Below are 16,308 nucleotides of genomic sequence, written 5' to 3' on the forward strand. Positions count from 1 at the left end.
TGACAGATATTCCTCAAACCTCAGCTTTAGTCCGTGAACAAACAGAACCGCTCTGTGTATTGGGGACAAAGTGAGCTCCAGGAGCACCTCTTTTTTTACCTCTCCTAGTTCCTTCACTGCTAACTGATTTTTTTCAGCCCTTCACAGTCAATGCGCTGCTCCCCTCACCAGAGTTGTCCATGCAAGTGAGCAGAAAAGAGGCAGTCTTCCCTACTGTTTGACCTGCGTCTTTTATACCACTCTCGGATCCTGTTTGCCAGAGAGATCAGGACTCAAGCATTTGATCCCTTATGTTGCAGTATGTTGCACAGTTACTAGTCCTCCAGGCTGACCTGCTTCCAGTGTACCGTATGCTTAGAGATTCTGTGGAAGAGCCTAGCTATTTTGTTTGTGTCCTTAGAGTCGGGGACCAGAATGTTACACCCAAGTCACTTTCAAAACTGTCCCTTAAATCAGCTTCAGAGAGGAGGCCTACAGAAGCAATGTTTCTGGCAGTCTTCCTCGCACCCAGGAGTCAGTGTGTTCCGTAATGCCTTGAATCACTATTGCTTCAGGGAGTAAGTGGCATGAGGGTCTTGCCAAAACCTAATACCCAAGTGTGTGGCCAGTGTGCTGATATTACTCAATCCATGCTGTGTTGTGTGGGTATTTTTCATTAACACGGTAAAAATGTTTACGTGGTCATGGGATTTTTTCATGTTGACTTCAGAAAGTTTGACACTTATTTAATTTAGGGGGCACTGATTCCTTCTAAACATCTGGAACAGTTAGGATGAGCTTCAGAGGGCTGTAGACTCAGAGAAACTTGCGAGAAATCCTTCCCATATGGTACTTGCCAGATGCTTGGCTGGTTTGTTACATGATGGACAAGACTGAGAGAGGTTTTAAGAAACAGGAGGAGTTCAACTGGTACGCAAAGACTAGTATTCAGGAATTTATTTAGGAACAGAATCTTTTGTCTATTTTTACAATAACCTTGTATTGTAGAATTTTAACTCTCCTAAAGACAGTCAGGTCAAATTTGGGACCAAATTTAAGCTTTGTATAAATTTAGGTTTTACAGAAACTAAAACCGATAGATATTTTTCCATAGAACTAAAAATAATTAAATGGTAAGATATTTTAGTTAAATTCCCCTGTAGTGTTTGTAATTCAATGTTGAAAGGTGCTAATGTGTGAGAACTTGAAAATGAAATTTACTAGAAACTGACTAGTATATTTTTAAGTTAAGAAATGCAAAGAATAACTTGAAGGTTAAAATTTATTTGTTTTAATACTGAGCGTGGTGTTTAACACAGCTGAAAATGCTTTCTAAAGGTGTTTAACCCACTAATGTACCTCTATATAAATTCAGTTTTACAGCATCATATCTGATAACTATGCTCAGACATGAGTGGTGAAGAACAATTCCTGACCCTGCAACTGGGACTGTAAAACCAGGGGATTTTTCTGAAAGAGGATTTTGGGGACTGGTGCAAAGCAGTTAAGGAATTGAAAGTTTCTAGTCATAACTGAAATGTTCCAGATGTTGAATTTACTGTATGGGCCATCCCAAATGCAAATCATTCAGCTCAGAGGAGACAGATTTAAAATGTTTGTCTTACTTTAGAATCCTAAAGTTAACTATTTATTGTACCATAGATATCAGTCTTCCAAAATCAGCAGCAATATGTTACACAGCAGCACTGTTGAAGGCCAGAGCTGTTTCAGATAGGTAAGTGAACACAGAAACTACTGAAATCAGTGAATTATGCTAATCTTGGATTCTGGTGTAAAAAGATAGATCAATTATTAAAAACAAAACCCTAAATCCCATGTGTAGCATTCATATCTCTGAAGACAGATTCTTTCTTTATTCATGAACAAATGTTCAGCTTCTCTCTTCTTCTGTTATTCTCGTGCTTCCTTTAAAGTATACATTACACACACAACTAGTCCATACAAATATCCGATATTTAGCTCTTCTGGATTTTAGATGGTTCACTCTTCCTGAGCGCGTGCTGAGATGATGGAGGGTGTGTGTGGAAGATGGATGCTTGACCCTTCATGGAGATTGGTGCTCCTTCCCCCCCCCCCCCCCCCCCCCCCCCCGCTCTGGTTGCTTGCTGACTGCATCCTCTGCTAATTTTAGCTTTGCCTCTTAGTGTGTGTCATCATAAAATCTTTTAATGCTAATTGAATGCTCAGCTTTCAGTCCAGTTTCCATCTGAAAACTCCAGATGGAAAAGTTTCTAGTATCTTGGTCATCACTTCAACTTCTTGTGTTTGTTATGCTCCAGAGAAAATAATTCCATAGCGCCACTTGGTTTCCAAAAGCTTAAGATGCCTTTGGCACGTGAATAAGGATGGTAGTCAAGATACCTGAGTCAGTCACCTGTGGTGGTGAACTGCATAAAGAGCAAAGCAGGGCTGAGCCAAAATGCGTTTTCTCATTCTCAAGAATCAGTCTTTCCCACAGTTTATGATGAGCTTCAATCTTAAAGTATCATTCTTGTTTGCATTTTCTTTAGTAAATTGTTGAGTTTGGGTTTTCCATGCAGGTTCTCTCCAGAAACAGCCTCCAGAAGAGGGCTCAGCACAGCAGAAATTAATGCTGTGGAAGCAATTCACAGAGCTGTGGAATTTAACCCTCATGTCCCAAAGGTAAGAACTGACTTTTTTTCTCCTTATGGGGATCAATTTAGCTTACTATCTGAAATATAGTCACTATTTGCAGTGGTCCTGGAGTCTCGCTACCTCTGTGGAACATGTGACTACTTCTCTGTGGTTGAAGTAGGCTGAGGGTAGCTCATGTAAAACCTGAAACTACTTGGAAATCCTGGGTGAATCGTAGCATGGATAGAAATAATAGCATCCACCACTAATGACTGCTATAGTTGAAGTTGCAAATCAGCTTCCTTCGTATCTTCTTGTTCTTGCACATTTGTAACTTTTCCAGCCTTTAAACTCAGTCTTGTATATAGTCTATAAGAAGAAGGTTTTTTCACTAGGAGGGTGGTGAAACACTGGAATGGGTTACCTAGGGAGATGATGGAATCTCCTTCCTTAGAAGTTTTCAAGGTCAGGCTTGACAAAGCCCTGCCTGGGGTGATTTAGCTGGGGATTGGTCCTGCTTTGAGCAGGGGGTTGGACTAGATGACCTCCTTAGGTCCCTTCCAACCCTGATATTCTATGATTCTATTCTATGATAAGGTTGCGCTTTGGGCAGTTCATAAAATGGTTGTAAAATACAGGTTAAGAACATTTGAAAATACACTACAGCACATGTTCAGTGGAAAACTGAAAGTGGCATTTCTAAACATAGATTCAGTAGTCATGTGGCAGCAGCTGTTTGACTGCATGGTGAAGTGCCCATACAACTGAGCTGATTTAAACATGCAAAGTGTGTTTAAAAGTAATTGTCACTCTCCTGCTGCTGCTACCATCCTGAGAACCTATGGCCTAAAGGAATTAGCTGGAATGCTTGGGTTCTCAGGACAAATTTTTTGGTGGCCTCAGAGTGCGGCCACCAACTCTTGATGGTGGCTGCTCTCACACTTTTTCCTAATATACTTCGAGTGTTAAAAAAACCAAATAAATATGCACATATACACATCCAAATTGTTGTAATTTATTTATTGCTAGCTAGTAAGTCTGTTGTGAAAAGTGATGTTAACAAACATACAAGTAGCACTTTTCACAGGAGACTTAATCAGCCCTGGCAAGCCTGGGGGCAAATTAAGCCCCGGATGGTGGGTCGGGGAAGCAGCGGGGGCCAGTGGGGCTAGGGGAGGCATCAAGGGCCTGAAGCCCTGTGGTCATAGCCCAAAGCAGGACCGGCTCTAGGCACCAGCGAAGCAACACAGTTCCAGGGGCAGCATTCTGGCCATCTTTTTTTTTTTTTTTTTGCTTGGGCAGTTGTGCGCTTGGGGCAGCGAAAAACCTAGAGCCGGCCCTGGCCCAAAGCCCCATGGGGAGAGGCCGGGGCCCAGGGACAGAGCTCAAAGCCATGTGGCTGGAGCCTGGGGCCTGCCACTGTGCAGCCAGAACCTGCGGCTGGAACCTGAAGCCCTGCGGCCAGAGCCTGCTGCCCCACCACCCCAGGGCTGAAGCCCAGAGCCTGAGCCTCATCACCCCTGGGAAGGTGGGGAACTCACTGGCTCCCTGCTCCTCCAGTGTTGTGCCCCAGGTAACTCCAGGGGGGGGCAGGGCCAGCCCGTACTGGTGGCCCCAGCAACCAACCCCAAGGCGGTGCATCCAGGAGCAACTGGGAGGGGGAAGGGGCATTACTTCCGCCCCCCTCCCACCCCGATCACAGCCCAGGAGGCTGTGTCCTCAAGAAAAGCTCCTGATGGCTGCATGCAGCCATGGTGGCCGCATTAGAGAAATGCTAGACTTCTTGATTTCTAGTCCAACTTCTGCTACTAACTTAGTATTTAGCACTTTCCAAACATTTAATTAAGTCTCTTAGCACACCAGTAGAGTAGGTAAAAATATAATGGTCCCCACTTCACAGATGGGAAAACAGGCACAAAGAGTGGGAATGACTTTCCCAAAGTTTTGTGTTAGAACTAGGATTAGAAACCACATGTCCTGGTTGCTGTGCCCGTGCATAATCCACCACTATAACACTTCTCAAACAAGGCACTTAACTTCTGTCAGTTTCCCCATCTGTAAAATGGGCACAATACTGGTACTTGTCTAATGGGTATGACCTTTACTACTATTCAACTTCTTGTTGGGGAAATTACAACCACTGAGGTTAAGGGTGTCCAGAAGCAGATATAGATGGAAGCTGTTTAGTTTGATGATTTTATGATAACCTCATCTTTGATGGAACACCCCCATTTAACCCAAGGTGAATTGGGACTATAATTATTGTATGTTGGTGCAAACTGTTCTTGAATTAGAAATTTGGGCATAAGTAGCAAAATTTCATGTTCTTAATAGTAGCTTCTCTGACAATTTCAAACAATGAATCTGTTAGATCAAATTTCCTGTGTTTTAACTATAACTAAAAGCTTTTTCTAAACATCTGAAATTTTGGCATTTGCAAGTGCAGATAAAGACTGGACATGTAAAAGATCAAATAATTAACAATAGAGAACAGATGATTCCCAAAAGGATGGCTGAGTCATCATTTTAGTCCCTAGTTAATTTCTGTACCAATCTCTCTCAAAAATTTCTCCCACTTGTAAATAAACAAGTGCATGGAATAATATTCCGATATTCCCCTGCAAGGCAAACTGCACAATATGTCTAGTTTAGCACAGACTGCCTACTACTGTTGCAGCAGTAATTACATACTAGAAGAAATCCTGCTGCTGCCACAAAGCTAGTAGAATGCTTAAGGGCCCAGAAGCCATGACACAACTTCTGGGAGAAAATGGTGAATTGGCTGCATTTTCATGCTGTCCTGGCTAGTAAAGGCTCTGTGATCTAGTGATTACAGGACTAGAAGTCAAGATGATACTGAGGTCTCATGTGACCGAAGAGAGTAATTTACTGGAATATCTTTGGCAAGCTCCTTCACCACCTTACACACCACTTGTTCTACCTGCAAACTTGGGGCAAAGACAGAAGATTACTCTTCTGAAACTTTTGACAACCGTCTGCTTACCAGAGGACTTTCCAGGCTTGTTTTCCTAAACATCTCCTGGGACTAACAACTTTTCTGTGTAGTAAAGCCGCCTTTTTAACACTGTACTTGATAACTTTGGCAAGAGTTAGCGTTATCTTTAAAGAACATAGCAGCAAAACGGCTACAGATAGAATTGTTTATCAGGGATTCTTTGCCATTTCCCCCTCTAGTTTTAAAGGGCCTGGCTATCTGTAGCATGCATTTTGTTAAAGAGGGAAACTTAGTGTGGTGGATTAATCTCCCTTGGCTGCAAATATTTCATTAGCACTGATTGCTTCTACAGGGCTTTGATTCATCTGAATAAATAATAGTTTGAACAATTCTAGGCTTAACCGCTATCCATAAACACATGTAAGCTGCTACATGCTTGTGGTTACATAGGAAGATCTTTTAAAAATCAGCAGCGTATTTAAGATATTTATGCCTAGATGAGAAATGGCTTATTTGGTTATCGCTTGCAGACTGTGACAGCAGTAGCTTCCTTACTGTGAGAATGTCTGTGAAGCTGAAAAACAAGAGTGTCAGAACACACTTTTCATTCAGCCTCAGCCTTCAGGAGAACCGAATGAAATATAAAACTGAACAAATGGGCTAAATGCAACCATACCTGCAGCAGATGTCCTCGCTGTTTCACCAGGATTGTCACAATATGCCGTGATAACTGCATCCCCATGAACTGTTAAAACTGGCTTACAGCACAAGTCCTCTTCCCTGCCTGTCTAAGCCTCACTGTGCAGTATTTCCTGCTAAGACAAGTCCTATGTCTGTACGCTCCCCTTATCAGGGAAATGTTCTTGAGGACTGTGGTAATTCCAACCCATTATTGGTATTAGGCCATTTAATATTTATATTACAGTCGTACTTGGAGGCCCGGACCAGGTCTCTGTGCAAGGTGCTATACAAACCACAGTCATGGTTCCTGTCCCCAAAAGCTTACAATCCATGCTAAAATTTCCTGTCCTCCCCAGGGCAGTCTGCTTGTGTGCTACTGAAGGCACTGTCAGGCAAGGGTAAGGGCTAATTAAAATGTGTAGTCTTCAAAATCCCTGAAGCTGGACAGGCCTCTCCAAGGAGTAACTACTTATTTTGTTTTTCTAGATTATTGGCAAGAGCACCTCTAAAACCCTGATAATTGTATGAGATCTGAGATCTCTAATTCAGAACAGTGTGTGTTCATCTCCCGCCCCTGCCCCCCCTTGGTCTGTGTATGAAGAAAAATAAAACTAATTCACTCTTGTGCTGCAGGTCATGTCTGCTAATACCTGAAGTGGCCAGGATATTAGACACCCCAAGCAGGACATGTACCTGAAATCTAGAGCAGGGCAGGAATTTTTTGCCTAGGGAACATGTCAATTTGTTGAAAAGGAAACTCTTCATGGAAATGTCAGTTTTGACAAAATCTCTGGGAAGAGGGAGCAAGAGATGTCCCCTGCCAGAACTTCCCACAGCCTGATGGTTAGGGCACTCACCTCTGCTAAAGGAGACTCAGGTTCAAGCCCCCTGCTCCAAATTAGGCAGAGTAGGGGATTGAAGCTGTCCCCCCACATACCAGACACTTGCCCTAACCACTGGGATATTGGCTATTCCAGGGTGGGTCTCTTTCTCTCTCTCTCCTATACGTGTTTTTTCTTGAAAAATTTCAAAAGGTCTAGATTTTTGTTCCAATGCACAATGCAAACAAAAGTTGAAACCTCAGAATTTTTTGTGAAATGGAATTCTTGTTTTCAGGCTAACCTTACTGAACTCTCAGCAACCTCTTTACTATATAATACGCAAGTTATAGTCTTGAAAGTGGAAAGTTGGCTTAGCCCTAATTCTCCTCAACTAATCATGGAGTCCAAATGAATCTAGCCATGAAGGTCTGAATTTATCTATTCACTGTGTTCTGTCTGCCTGTCCAGTTTAATAGAATGTGCATGGAGAAAGCTAATTGCTGAGAGAAATTGCTGCTTGTTCGCATGATTGATCAAGAGTGTAGCAAGTTCATTTCAGGCAGTCTCAGACAGATTTTTCTTCAGACTGTGCCTTTAGGGGAAGAAGATTATAACAGGTTACCATTATCTAAAAGTTCTTTTATTTTGTGTATCCTTCACTTCCTTCAAAACCCTTATGCTCTTTGAAAGAGTTATATTAACTACTTAATGTGAGGCGCATTCACTAGTTCTGTAGACAATCAAATAAATTAGTATTATGTTTCAATAACCATATCTTCTCCTCTAATCATGTGCCAATTGAGACTTTTATTATTTGTATTACAGTAGTACCTAAGGGTCCCAGTTGAGATTGGGAGCCCATTGTTTGTGACCTGAAGAGTTTACAGTCTAAACAGACAAAGCAGACAAAAGGTGGGCGGGGAAATGGGCACAGGGAGTGAAGTGACTTGCCCAAGGTCACACAGAAGGTCAGTGCCAAAGCTGGGAATAGAACCCAGCTCTTCTGAGTCTCAGTCCATTGTCCTATCCCCTGACCAAAAATGTATGTACATAAGATAGAAATCCATCTTTCTTTGCATTTAATGAAAGTGGTTGGTTTGGGGGAATAACATTATGCTGTATTACATAGCATTCAAGATTAACGCTAAGAAAGGAGAAGGGAAGTGAACAAGAGGTTTTTCCTTCCATTGCAGTGACACTTCTTTGAGATGGATCTTATTTTGAAAGGGTGGGGGTCATCTTAACATATTCTTTTGTTTCCCCCTTTAGAGGTGAGGTACTGAGTCACAGCTGTCAATCCAGACCCCTGTAGTATGTTATAATAGGAAGGAAATACAGGCACTGAGATGTAACCAGGAGATGATTAGGAAAGGGTGTCTCAATATTGCAAATACAAGTTTGCTTTGAATTGGGTAAGCTAGTATCTTTGAGTAGCTTTTGGAAATAGACATTTTCAGCATTAGTACCTGGTTTGTTTTTTATTACCTAAAACTAAATGGTTAAACAGGGACTATAAGAAGTTAAGTTCAAAAATTCACTACTGCATCTTTTATTTGGACAGCACAGTAAGTGTGCATGGCATGACACACACAAGGCAGAATACATGATCCCTGCCCTCTAGGACTGACAAACATGTTATTGAGGCACTAATAATTACATTGAGGCTTCACCATTGCTGCTACATTTTCCTTCCCTTACTGTTTAAGCACTTAATTCAACTGCCAACTAGTCACTGCAGAGAGCGTGATGAGTCATGTCAAAGGTCAGATATTTGAGACCATTTTCCCACAGCAGCCCTGTGCGAGTGATCCTTTACCGTGTTAAAAAAAATAAAAAATAGAAGGGATTAAAAAGGATTAGCAAGAATATTACCCTCCAGAGTGCAGGCCCAAGGCACTAAGAGAAGAACCTAGCCAGGCAGTAAATGTGCTTTATTTGGCCAGAGCACAACCTCTGCTACATTCCTTCAAGAATCTGAATGGGAAAAGTTAAGTCCCCAAACTGGATTAGTAAATAATCTCATAGTTTGTGGCATCTGCTGAAATAAATTGGTGAGTTGACTGCATTCTTATACTTTGGGAGGGAGTTAAAGGAATTGCCAGCTACACTGATCAAAGATGAGGATTAACTTTGGCCATTATTGAGTGGGACACTATATACTATGAAAGGACAACTCATAAGCGTATACTAGAAAATTGGAACATTCATTTTAAACTTGTAAAATTATTTAACATTTCTTAAAAACAAAGTTGAGGATTAAAACAAATTGGCTTCTCCTCCTCTGCTGCATTTTAAAAAATAAAAATAAACTGAACCTCCTGTAAGGTTTTAGAAAAATGTAAAATGTTTGTTTAGTAATTCTGCAATTTTCATAGTGCATATGCTCAGTTTTATGCTTGCCACCTCTCATTCTGAGCATCTAAAATTGGGAGTTCACTGCCTGGAAACAAGTCAGCTGTTCTGCCTGTGTATCGGCGCATTTCTGCCTTCTCCCATCAGCTTGTAACAGCAGTTATAGTTGTGCCAGCACAACACAGCTGTGAATTAAAGATGGGATTTTCAAAAAAGTGCTCAACATTGGTTTAACTCAGCTCCCATTGAAGTCAGTGGAATTAGAGTTAGATCCATGCTTGATGCTTCCGAAAATACTGTTCTAAACTTTATAATCAAGGATATACCTGGTAGCCTGGCACTTAGCATCAGTTTCTAATTTGAACCTGACACTTGGGAACTAACAGATATTAAAACCTTTAGATTGAAAGTTTTCAGAGGCAAAGGTATCAAGGTGCAAATCAACCTAGACTTGCAGCAAGCACTTCAGTGTCATAGCATTAACATTGCTTTACATGGAGCTCTTAACAGATTTAACGGCTGACTTCTGGGATACCTGCGCATGAAACACTTGTGCTAAATCAGTTCACTTTCCTTTGGCATTCATGGAGCACAACCTGATGCAGCATAAAATGTGTGTCTATGTGTGTGCGTTTCCCCAGATAAATTACCTTATGTGTTATGATCCAGGAACTACACTCCAGCCATAGAAGTGTTTATCTCCTCACTGAAGTAAAATGCAAATCCATTTTGATAGCACGTATACTTCTTAACATTCTGAATGTAACATTCTGCTGAGTTTAGCAGCCCAACCTCCCAGTTTTTCTGTGTAAATAAGATCTGGCAAGAATTTATCAGAACTGGGCCCTAAATTGCAATGCCTCCCTAATGCATGAAAGACCTCCATATGCTATGTTCTGATCATTTTGAAAAATTTGGGGAAATCAAGGATTTGGGCATGGCCCTGTAATTAAGCATGCTTTCTCTTTCCATTTTCTACTTCTAGTACTTACTAGAAATGAAAAGCTTAATTCTACCTCCAGAGCATATTCTGAAACGAGGGGACAGTGAGGCAGTAGCATATGCTTTTTTCCATCTTCAGCACTGGAAGCGGATAGAAGGGGCCCTTAACCTGCTGCACTGTACATGGGAGGGAAGTAAGTATCTTTTTTTTCCAGTGCAGCTAGCTAATCCCTCTGCCTTTTATTCAAATAATTCATAACTGGCATACTTTAACCAGCGTCTGAGCTTTCTTAAGGCATCCTTGTTCAGTTCAGTTTCAAAGGGAACTCAGCGCTCTTGTTTGGCTTTTTGCTGGAGATGCTTAATTGATGCCACATTACAGGAAGGCAAAGGGATTTACCCAGGGGGATGCAGACAACTACAGTCAAGCAATACAAGTATTCGTATTCATCAGCAGGCCTCCAACGATAGCTGTTCACAGCCATATACGGAACTAACACTTTTTGTGGCCTCCACCAACTTGTTACCTCCCCCCAAAAGCTCCCCAGGGTGTCTGTGTCAATTGGAGCCAGTGCCACCAAGCAGCCAGGGTATAAAAAGCAGAATTGAGGCTGCAGACACACTTACCTAGAGAGGGACCAAGGGCTGAGAACAGCCAGCCACTGACCTGGGGCGGGGCGGGGAGTAGGTCCTGTACAGTCACCTAGGAAGAGGTCTGTGTTCGCTTAGCAGCCAGCCAGCAACAGCTCCTGTGCTCCTGCTGGCAGGTCAGGATGAGGAGCAGCAGCAGCCTCAACAAGACCAGAGCAGAAGAGACCAATCCACCTCAGATCAAGACCCCGTTGGATTTGTTAATCGTTCATTTTTCTTCCACTGTTGGATTAAAATATGTTTATCTTAATATTTGTTAAGTCACTGTTTGGAGCTAGACAGTACAGAGACTGAAGTATCCTCTTCATTCACCCCAGAACTGGGGGCCAGCATAAGCAGCAGCAGTGCAGCGTGGCACCCCCACCCCCTCTGCCATCATGCCTTAACGTGCCGTTGGTCACCTTGTTGGCGCTGTCAGCAGGGAGACATGGAATGTTCCTTGGAGACTGAGCTTCCGTCTTACTCCTGGAGGGGCTTCCTCCCCGATGGAAACACGTGGGGCGGGAGGTGCAAGGGGCAGGCGCTGCTGCTTATACTGGAACGGATCTGTAGAGTAATAGGGCTCTTCCATCTCTGATGTTGCTGTCAATCTTCTCTCTCATCTGTATTTGTACAGCACCCAGCATAATGGGGCCCCAATCCTAATAGTAAGAATTTATACTGTGGCAGGACCCAACCCAGGCTGGTATGAATTCTTACTGGAGAGATGACACCTTTCACTAAGTTCACTTCTAAAAGAAAATATAAAATACAACATGCAGCTGTTTCCAGTCTATTTCTAAATTTGCTTTCTTGGTGACTGAGATGTGCTTTCTTGGTGACTGAGATGTTCTTTCTGGTGGCATTTCGGGGGTTTGATTTGTACGTTGGTCTAGCATAAGTCTGACTGACTGTCTTGTCCTCAGCATTTAGAATGATCCCATACCCGTTAGAGAAGGGCCATCTTTTCTATCCCTATCCCAGTTGCACAGAGACAGCAGACAGAGAGCTATTGCCAAGTAAGTGGTTATTTTGTTTCTAAGTAATAACTAGAATAAAATATATGTAATAAAATTCCAGTATGTACTGTACTGTGTTGCTGTGTATTTACTCTCTTGTGTCCTTAGCTCATGAACTGCTTGTGACATGGATTCTGCTGTTTGTCTGGTGTACTTGGAAATGCACTGTGCAAATTCAACAGCAGTATACGTTGTAACCTTACATCCCAAAGGATCCCAAGGCACTTCACAAACGTGGGGTGGGGGAGGATATATAAATATATAATATTACATACTTTCCCACTGAAATGCAGCCACCTTTTGGATGAAATAAACTGTGTAACTGAATAGCGGCACTGCCCAACAGTTTAGTGGGGAGAGTGAGAAGCACCATACCAATTGCAACAGCAAGGGGAATTTAAGCAGATTTGTTAGTCTTCAAGGTGCCACAAGTCCTCCTGTTCTTTTTGTGGATACAGGCTAACACGGCTGCTACTCTGAAACCTATAATAACTCTTGGCATCCTTACCAAATTCCACTTTAGTGTGTACACCTAGATTGAGTGCCATGGGATCTTTAATGACCAATGGCTATCAGAAATTAAGTTTTCAATCTCACTTGGATGGGGTCCCCACCAATGGCAAAGCACACCTCTCTGCTGTCTCCTTAGATCAGGACCAAATCCTAGCGGAGGGTGCCACCAAGAGGTACTGAGTTGCCAGTGAGTGTTGCCCTATGTCATGAGGATTTTGTAATAACATCATGTCTGGCGGAAAGAGGCTTCCATGCCTGGTGCTTCCAAATTCTATTTCCCAACTTGGAGGGCAAGAAAACTGGGCTAGTCCTCTGTGATCACTTCTTTTTCTTCTTTCTTTCTTTCTTTCTTTTTTTTTTTTTAAGTAATGGTTCCCTGGCTGTTGTAGTGGAGCTGCTTCCTTCATCATTATCTGCAAGTAGCAGGTAGATTGATAAACATTCCAGACTCTTGCATGAGAGTACCCAGCAGAACCTTTATATTTATCATCTTTGGTTAACCTGTAGTTTGAGAGAAAACCTTATTGTTCCAAAATTTGATTTGATTAATTGTACATTCCATGGAATATTTATTATCATACATTGCTATACATCAGCAATGAGATCTAAGATTTGACACTGAAGAATGAGTCTTCTCCCCTACTTCGTTATCCAGGTATTAGCCCACATGTATTCTGTGTAAAGCAACCTGAAAATAAACGACTAGGACCGTCACTCACTCTGTCGCTTATTCACTTAGATGATAATGGGGCTCTTGTTTCATCTTACCTACTGGTGGGATTCTAAATGTGGGCTTCTACATCTCTGGAAATCTCAGCTTCTTCATGGAATTGCAGGGGCTACTGCTAAAGTGTCAGAGGGATACAGCTGCAGAAGAGCAAACGTACACGTGTGTTTCTGTTCCAAAAAGTGAAAAGTTAAATTTAAAATGTGTAACTGAAGTCTGCCCCCAGACTCCTTTAAATTATTCATTTCTCACTTATGCAGGATATTGCACAAGGAATTCCTTGGTTACTGACTAACCCTAAGCTGTAGGCTTTCCAGCATAATTAAACACCAGCACATGCATGTATTTCAACACAATCATTCACACATTCCTGTTACATTTTAAATACAAGGCTATTCATAAATAAAGCCATTTTAACATTTTTTTATTGTGCAGCTTTCTCAAGAAGTCTTGGAATTTTAAAAAAATCAATACTTTTAATATATTTAAAATAGAAAGTAAACCAAATTGAGGCTTAAATTGATAAACTTCAAATAGAAGGCTAATTGTTCTAATTGGTAATGATGCACAGAGAGAGAGCTCTGACCATGCAGAAATCTATTTAGCTCTCTTTACATACTTTGGGCCTGATCCTGCATTCCTTGTGTAGTGGCAGTTCTGGGAGCGTAAGGAATTCTTGTATATTTTTGTTCGTTGCGCTCCCCAATTTTTCCTGCCTTTCTTACTCTTGTGTTCAGGTTGCTAGTCTTCTACTATTTGTTCCTCTCTCTAGTTCCTGTTTAAAAAGCACCCCCTCACAACCCATATATGTCCTTAATATATGGTTACACACCATTCTCTGAGCTGACCATGTCCCAGTTAGGTTTTTATGAGGATGGCTGATGGTAGATGGGGTGTATTGCATGTTATGTTTCATCATGGGCAGGCCACTGCTTTGTTTGTCCAGTAGAAGAACAGCATGGATATCCTAGTAGTCTGCTGAGTAACAGGGACGACTAGATGTCAAGGAGGTGAAATGAGAGAGAATCTTGAGGGGGACACCCTTAAGCATGTTTGATTAGGACTTATTTTCTTTCCCTTTGGCATCTGGCCTCACAGCCTTATGCATTCCACACCGTTGTGCTTCAGAATCTCAGCTTTCATTCAACCTTTTTTTTCTAGCCTTCATGGGTTACAAAGGAAAGGTTGCATCGCCGATTGGGTCACATTTGCAGTTATCACTTCCTGAATTTGCAGGCAACCTGAAACCTGGTGACAGCTTGATTTAACTCTGTCATCTTTAAATTTCCTTCTGCAGCCTACTGAAAGCTGAAAACGTGCACAGCCCCAAAGTGAATAATAAAAAAATAAATAACACTGGCTATTGCACTGACTATTTATCTATCTATTTTCCATATTTAATTAAATCAAAAGGTACTTTTTGCTGGGTCTGCTCCAGAATTAAGTCTAGCTTACTGAAGAATACACAGGACTTTTCATACTTAATTGCATGTACAGACCCTGCCTGTTCCTTTTATTTTAAAACATTGCAAAATTCTTGGATAAAAAAATCTAGAATTGTCACAGTCCCTAGATGGTGACTACTTTCAATGTCTTGAGCTGTGAAAGCTCCATATTCCACTCCCAAGAGCTGTCTAGTGAAATTATTTTGATTTCTTTGCCCTAAAGTGTAAGTAATGGTTGTGTACAAAATTTGTACCCCAGTCTTGATGCTGTTTTCTTTTAGATCTGCTTTGTCAATTGCTCTGAAATTTACTGTAGCCTGCCAGCTTTCAGTCTTTGGGAAGTTTTAACAGAATCTGACCATGTATATTATCTGATTTGCTTTCAGAATTATTTTACTTTTTAGACATGGGAATTCTTAAGCTAGAAAAACATGACATAAAAAGTAGGAAAAAAATAGGGTGCTTGCTTTTTAAAACATTGGCGTTCACTAAAATAACAGAATTTAGCATTTGTAACTGTTAAAAATTCCTTGATTATTTAAATTGGACCAAGTGTTTTCATTGGAACCTTTGTCTTGATGACATCTTGTAAGTTTTATGTTACTTTCTTCTCTTCTGTCGCAACAGTTGATTCCAAAACTTAACCCTGCAATGTTCTACAAAATAAAGGAGGGGGAAAAAGTGGTGGGGGAAGAATAGCTTTAGTGACACCAATAAATAACTGAAGAGCAAAAACATGTAGTATACTAGAAAACATATCAGGACTAAGCCACTTAAATATGCTTTGAGTAAATGTCAGGGGTTTAGTCTTGTGTTGCACTTAAGCTTTGGGTCCATGTATATGTCCTTTGGAACTATAAATCTGAATGTAAAACACTAGCTGCTCTGCAATAATAGTTCTCTTTGACATCTTTGTATAATGTAAACTGGTGTGTAATTATGACCTTTTGTAAAACAGTCAATGGATATTAAAATGTCAAATAACTTTTCAATATTTCCCTTTCAGCGTTTCATGATGTCTCCGTTTACCCACAGAAGGAGCTTCCTTTTTTCATCCACTTCACAGCAGGGTTGTGTTCCTTTTCGGCAATGCTTGCCGTTCTCACACACCAATTCCCTGAACTCATGGTCATTTTTGCTAAAGCTGTAAGTATTGTCTCCAGTCCAGGACTTGCTTAGAGTATCTGTGAGATATTCAGAAGCCGAGGGCCCTGTCTGTGCAGGTGTTTTGTGATGCAGTAAATATGCATTGTCATGTGCTTCTGAAGTTACTTGTCATGCAACTATTAAACTTGATTCTTCACTTGGACTCAGAGTTCCTCATTTTGTAAAGACTGTTATTTTTAGATCATAAAGCTTATTTCTGCAGATCGATCTTAGTAGATAATCAGTCCCGATTACCAGCTTAGGAACAATCCAGCCCTCTCTTTCTCCCTTGGCTGGAAAGGCTGTGAAGAAGAATTTGGTTTGCACATTAGATCTATGGGTTAGTCACAGCTTCTCATTTTTAGTTTAAATTGAATTATTGAAACAAAAGCTTCTGAATTTTGAGTTAAGGGCTCTTCAGTAACTAATGGGTTAAAACCAAAGCTATGGGAACGTTTGGACTGTAAGCTCTCTGAGGCAA

General features: G+C 41.3%; 1 protein-coding gene across 1 annotated transcript in view; it reads left to right on the forward strand.

Moving 5' to 3' along the window:
* The window catches only part of ST7L (suppression of tumorigenicity 7 like), a 31,742-nt gene extending 15,752 nt beyond the window's left edge, over window positions 1-15,990 (forward strand). The window contains 6 exon segments of the mRNA XM_048827081.2: window positions 1,642-1,714; window positions 2,541-2,643; window positions 10,391-10,541; window positions 11,904-11,996; window positions 15,688-15,839; window positions 15,842-15,990. Of these exon segments, the coding sequence (XP_048683038.1) occupies window positions 1,642-1,714; window positions 2,541-2,643; window positions 10,391-10,541; window positions 11,904-11,996; window positions 15,688-15,839; window positions 15,842-15,871 (602 nt within the window). The 3' untranslated portion in view covers window positions 15,872-15,990.
* Window positions 15,991-16,308: the final 318 nt, after the last annotated feature.

The sequence above is a fragment of the Caretta caretta genome, chromosome 21 (assembly GCF_965140235.1).
Source record: "Caretta caretta isolate rCarCar2 chromosome 21, rCarCar1.hap1, whole genome shotgun sequence".
NCBI classification, from domain to species: Eukaryota; Metazoa; Chordata; order Testudines; family Cheloniidae; genus Caretta; species Caretta caretta.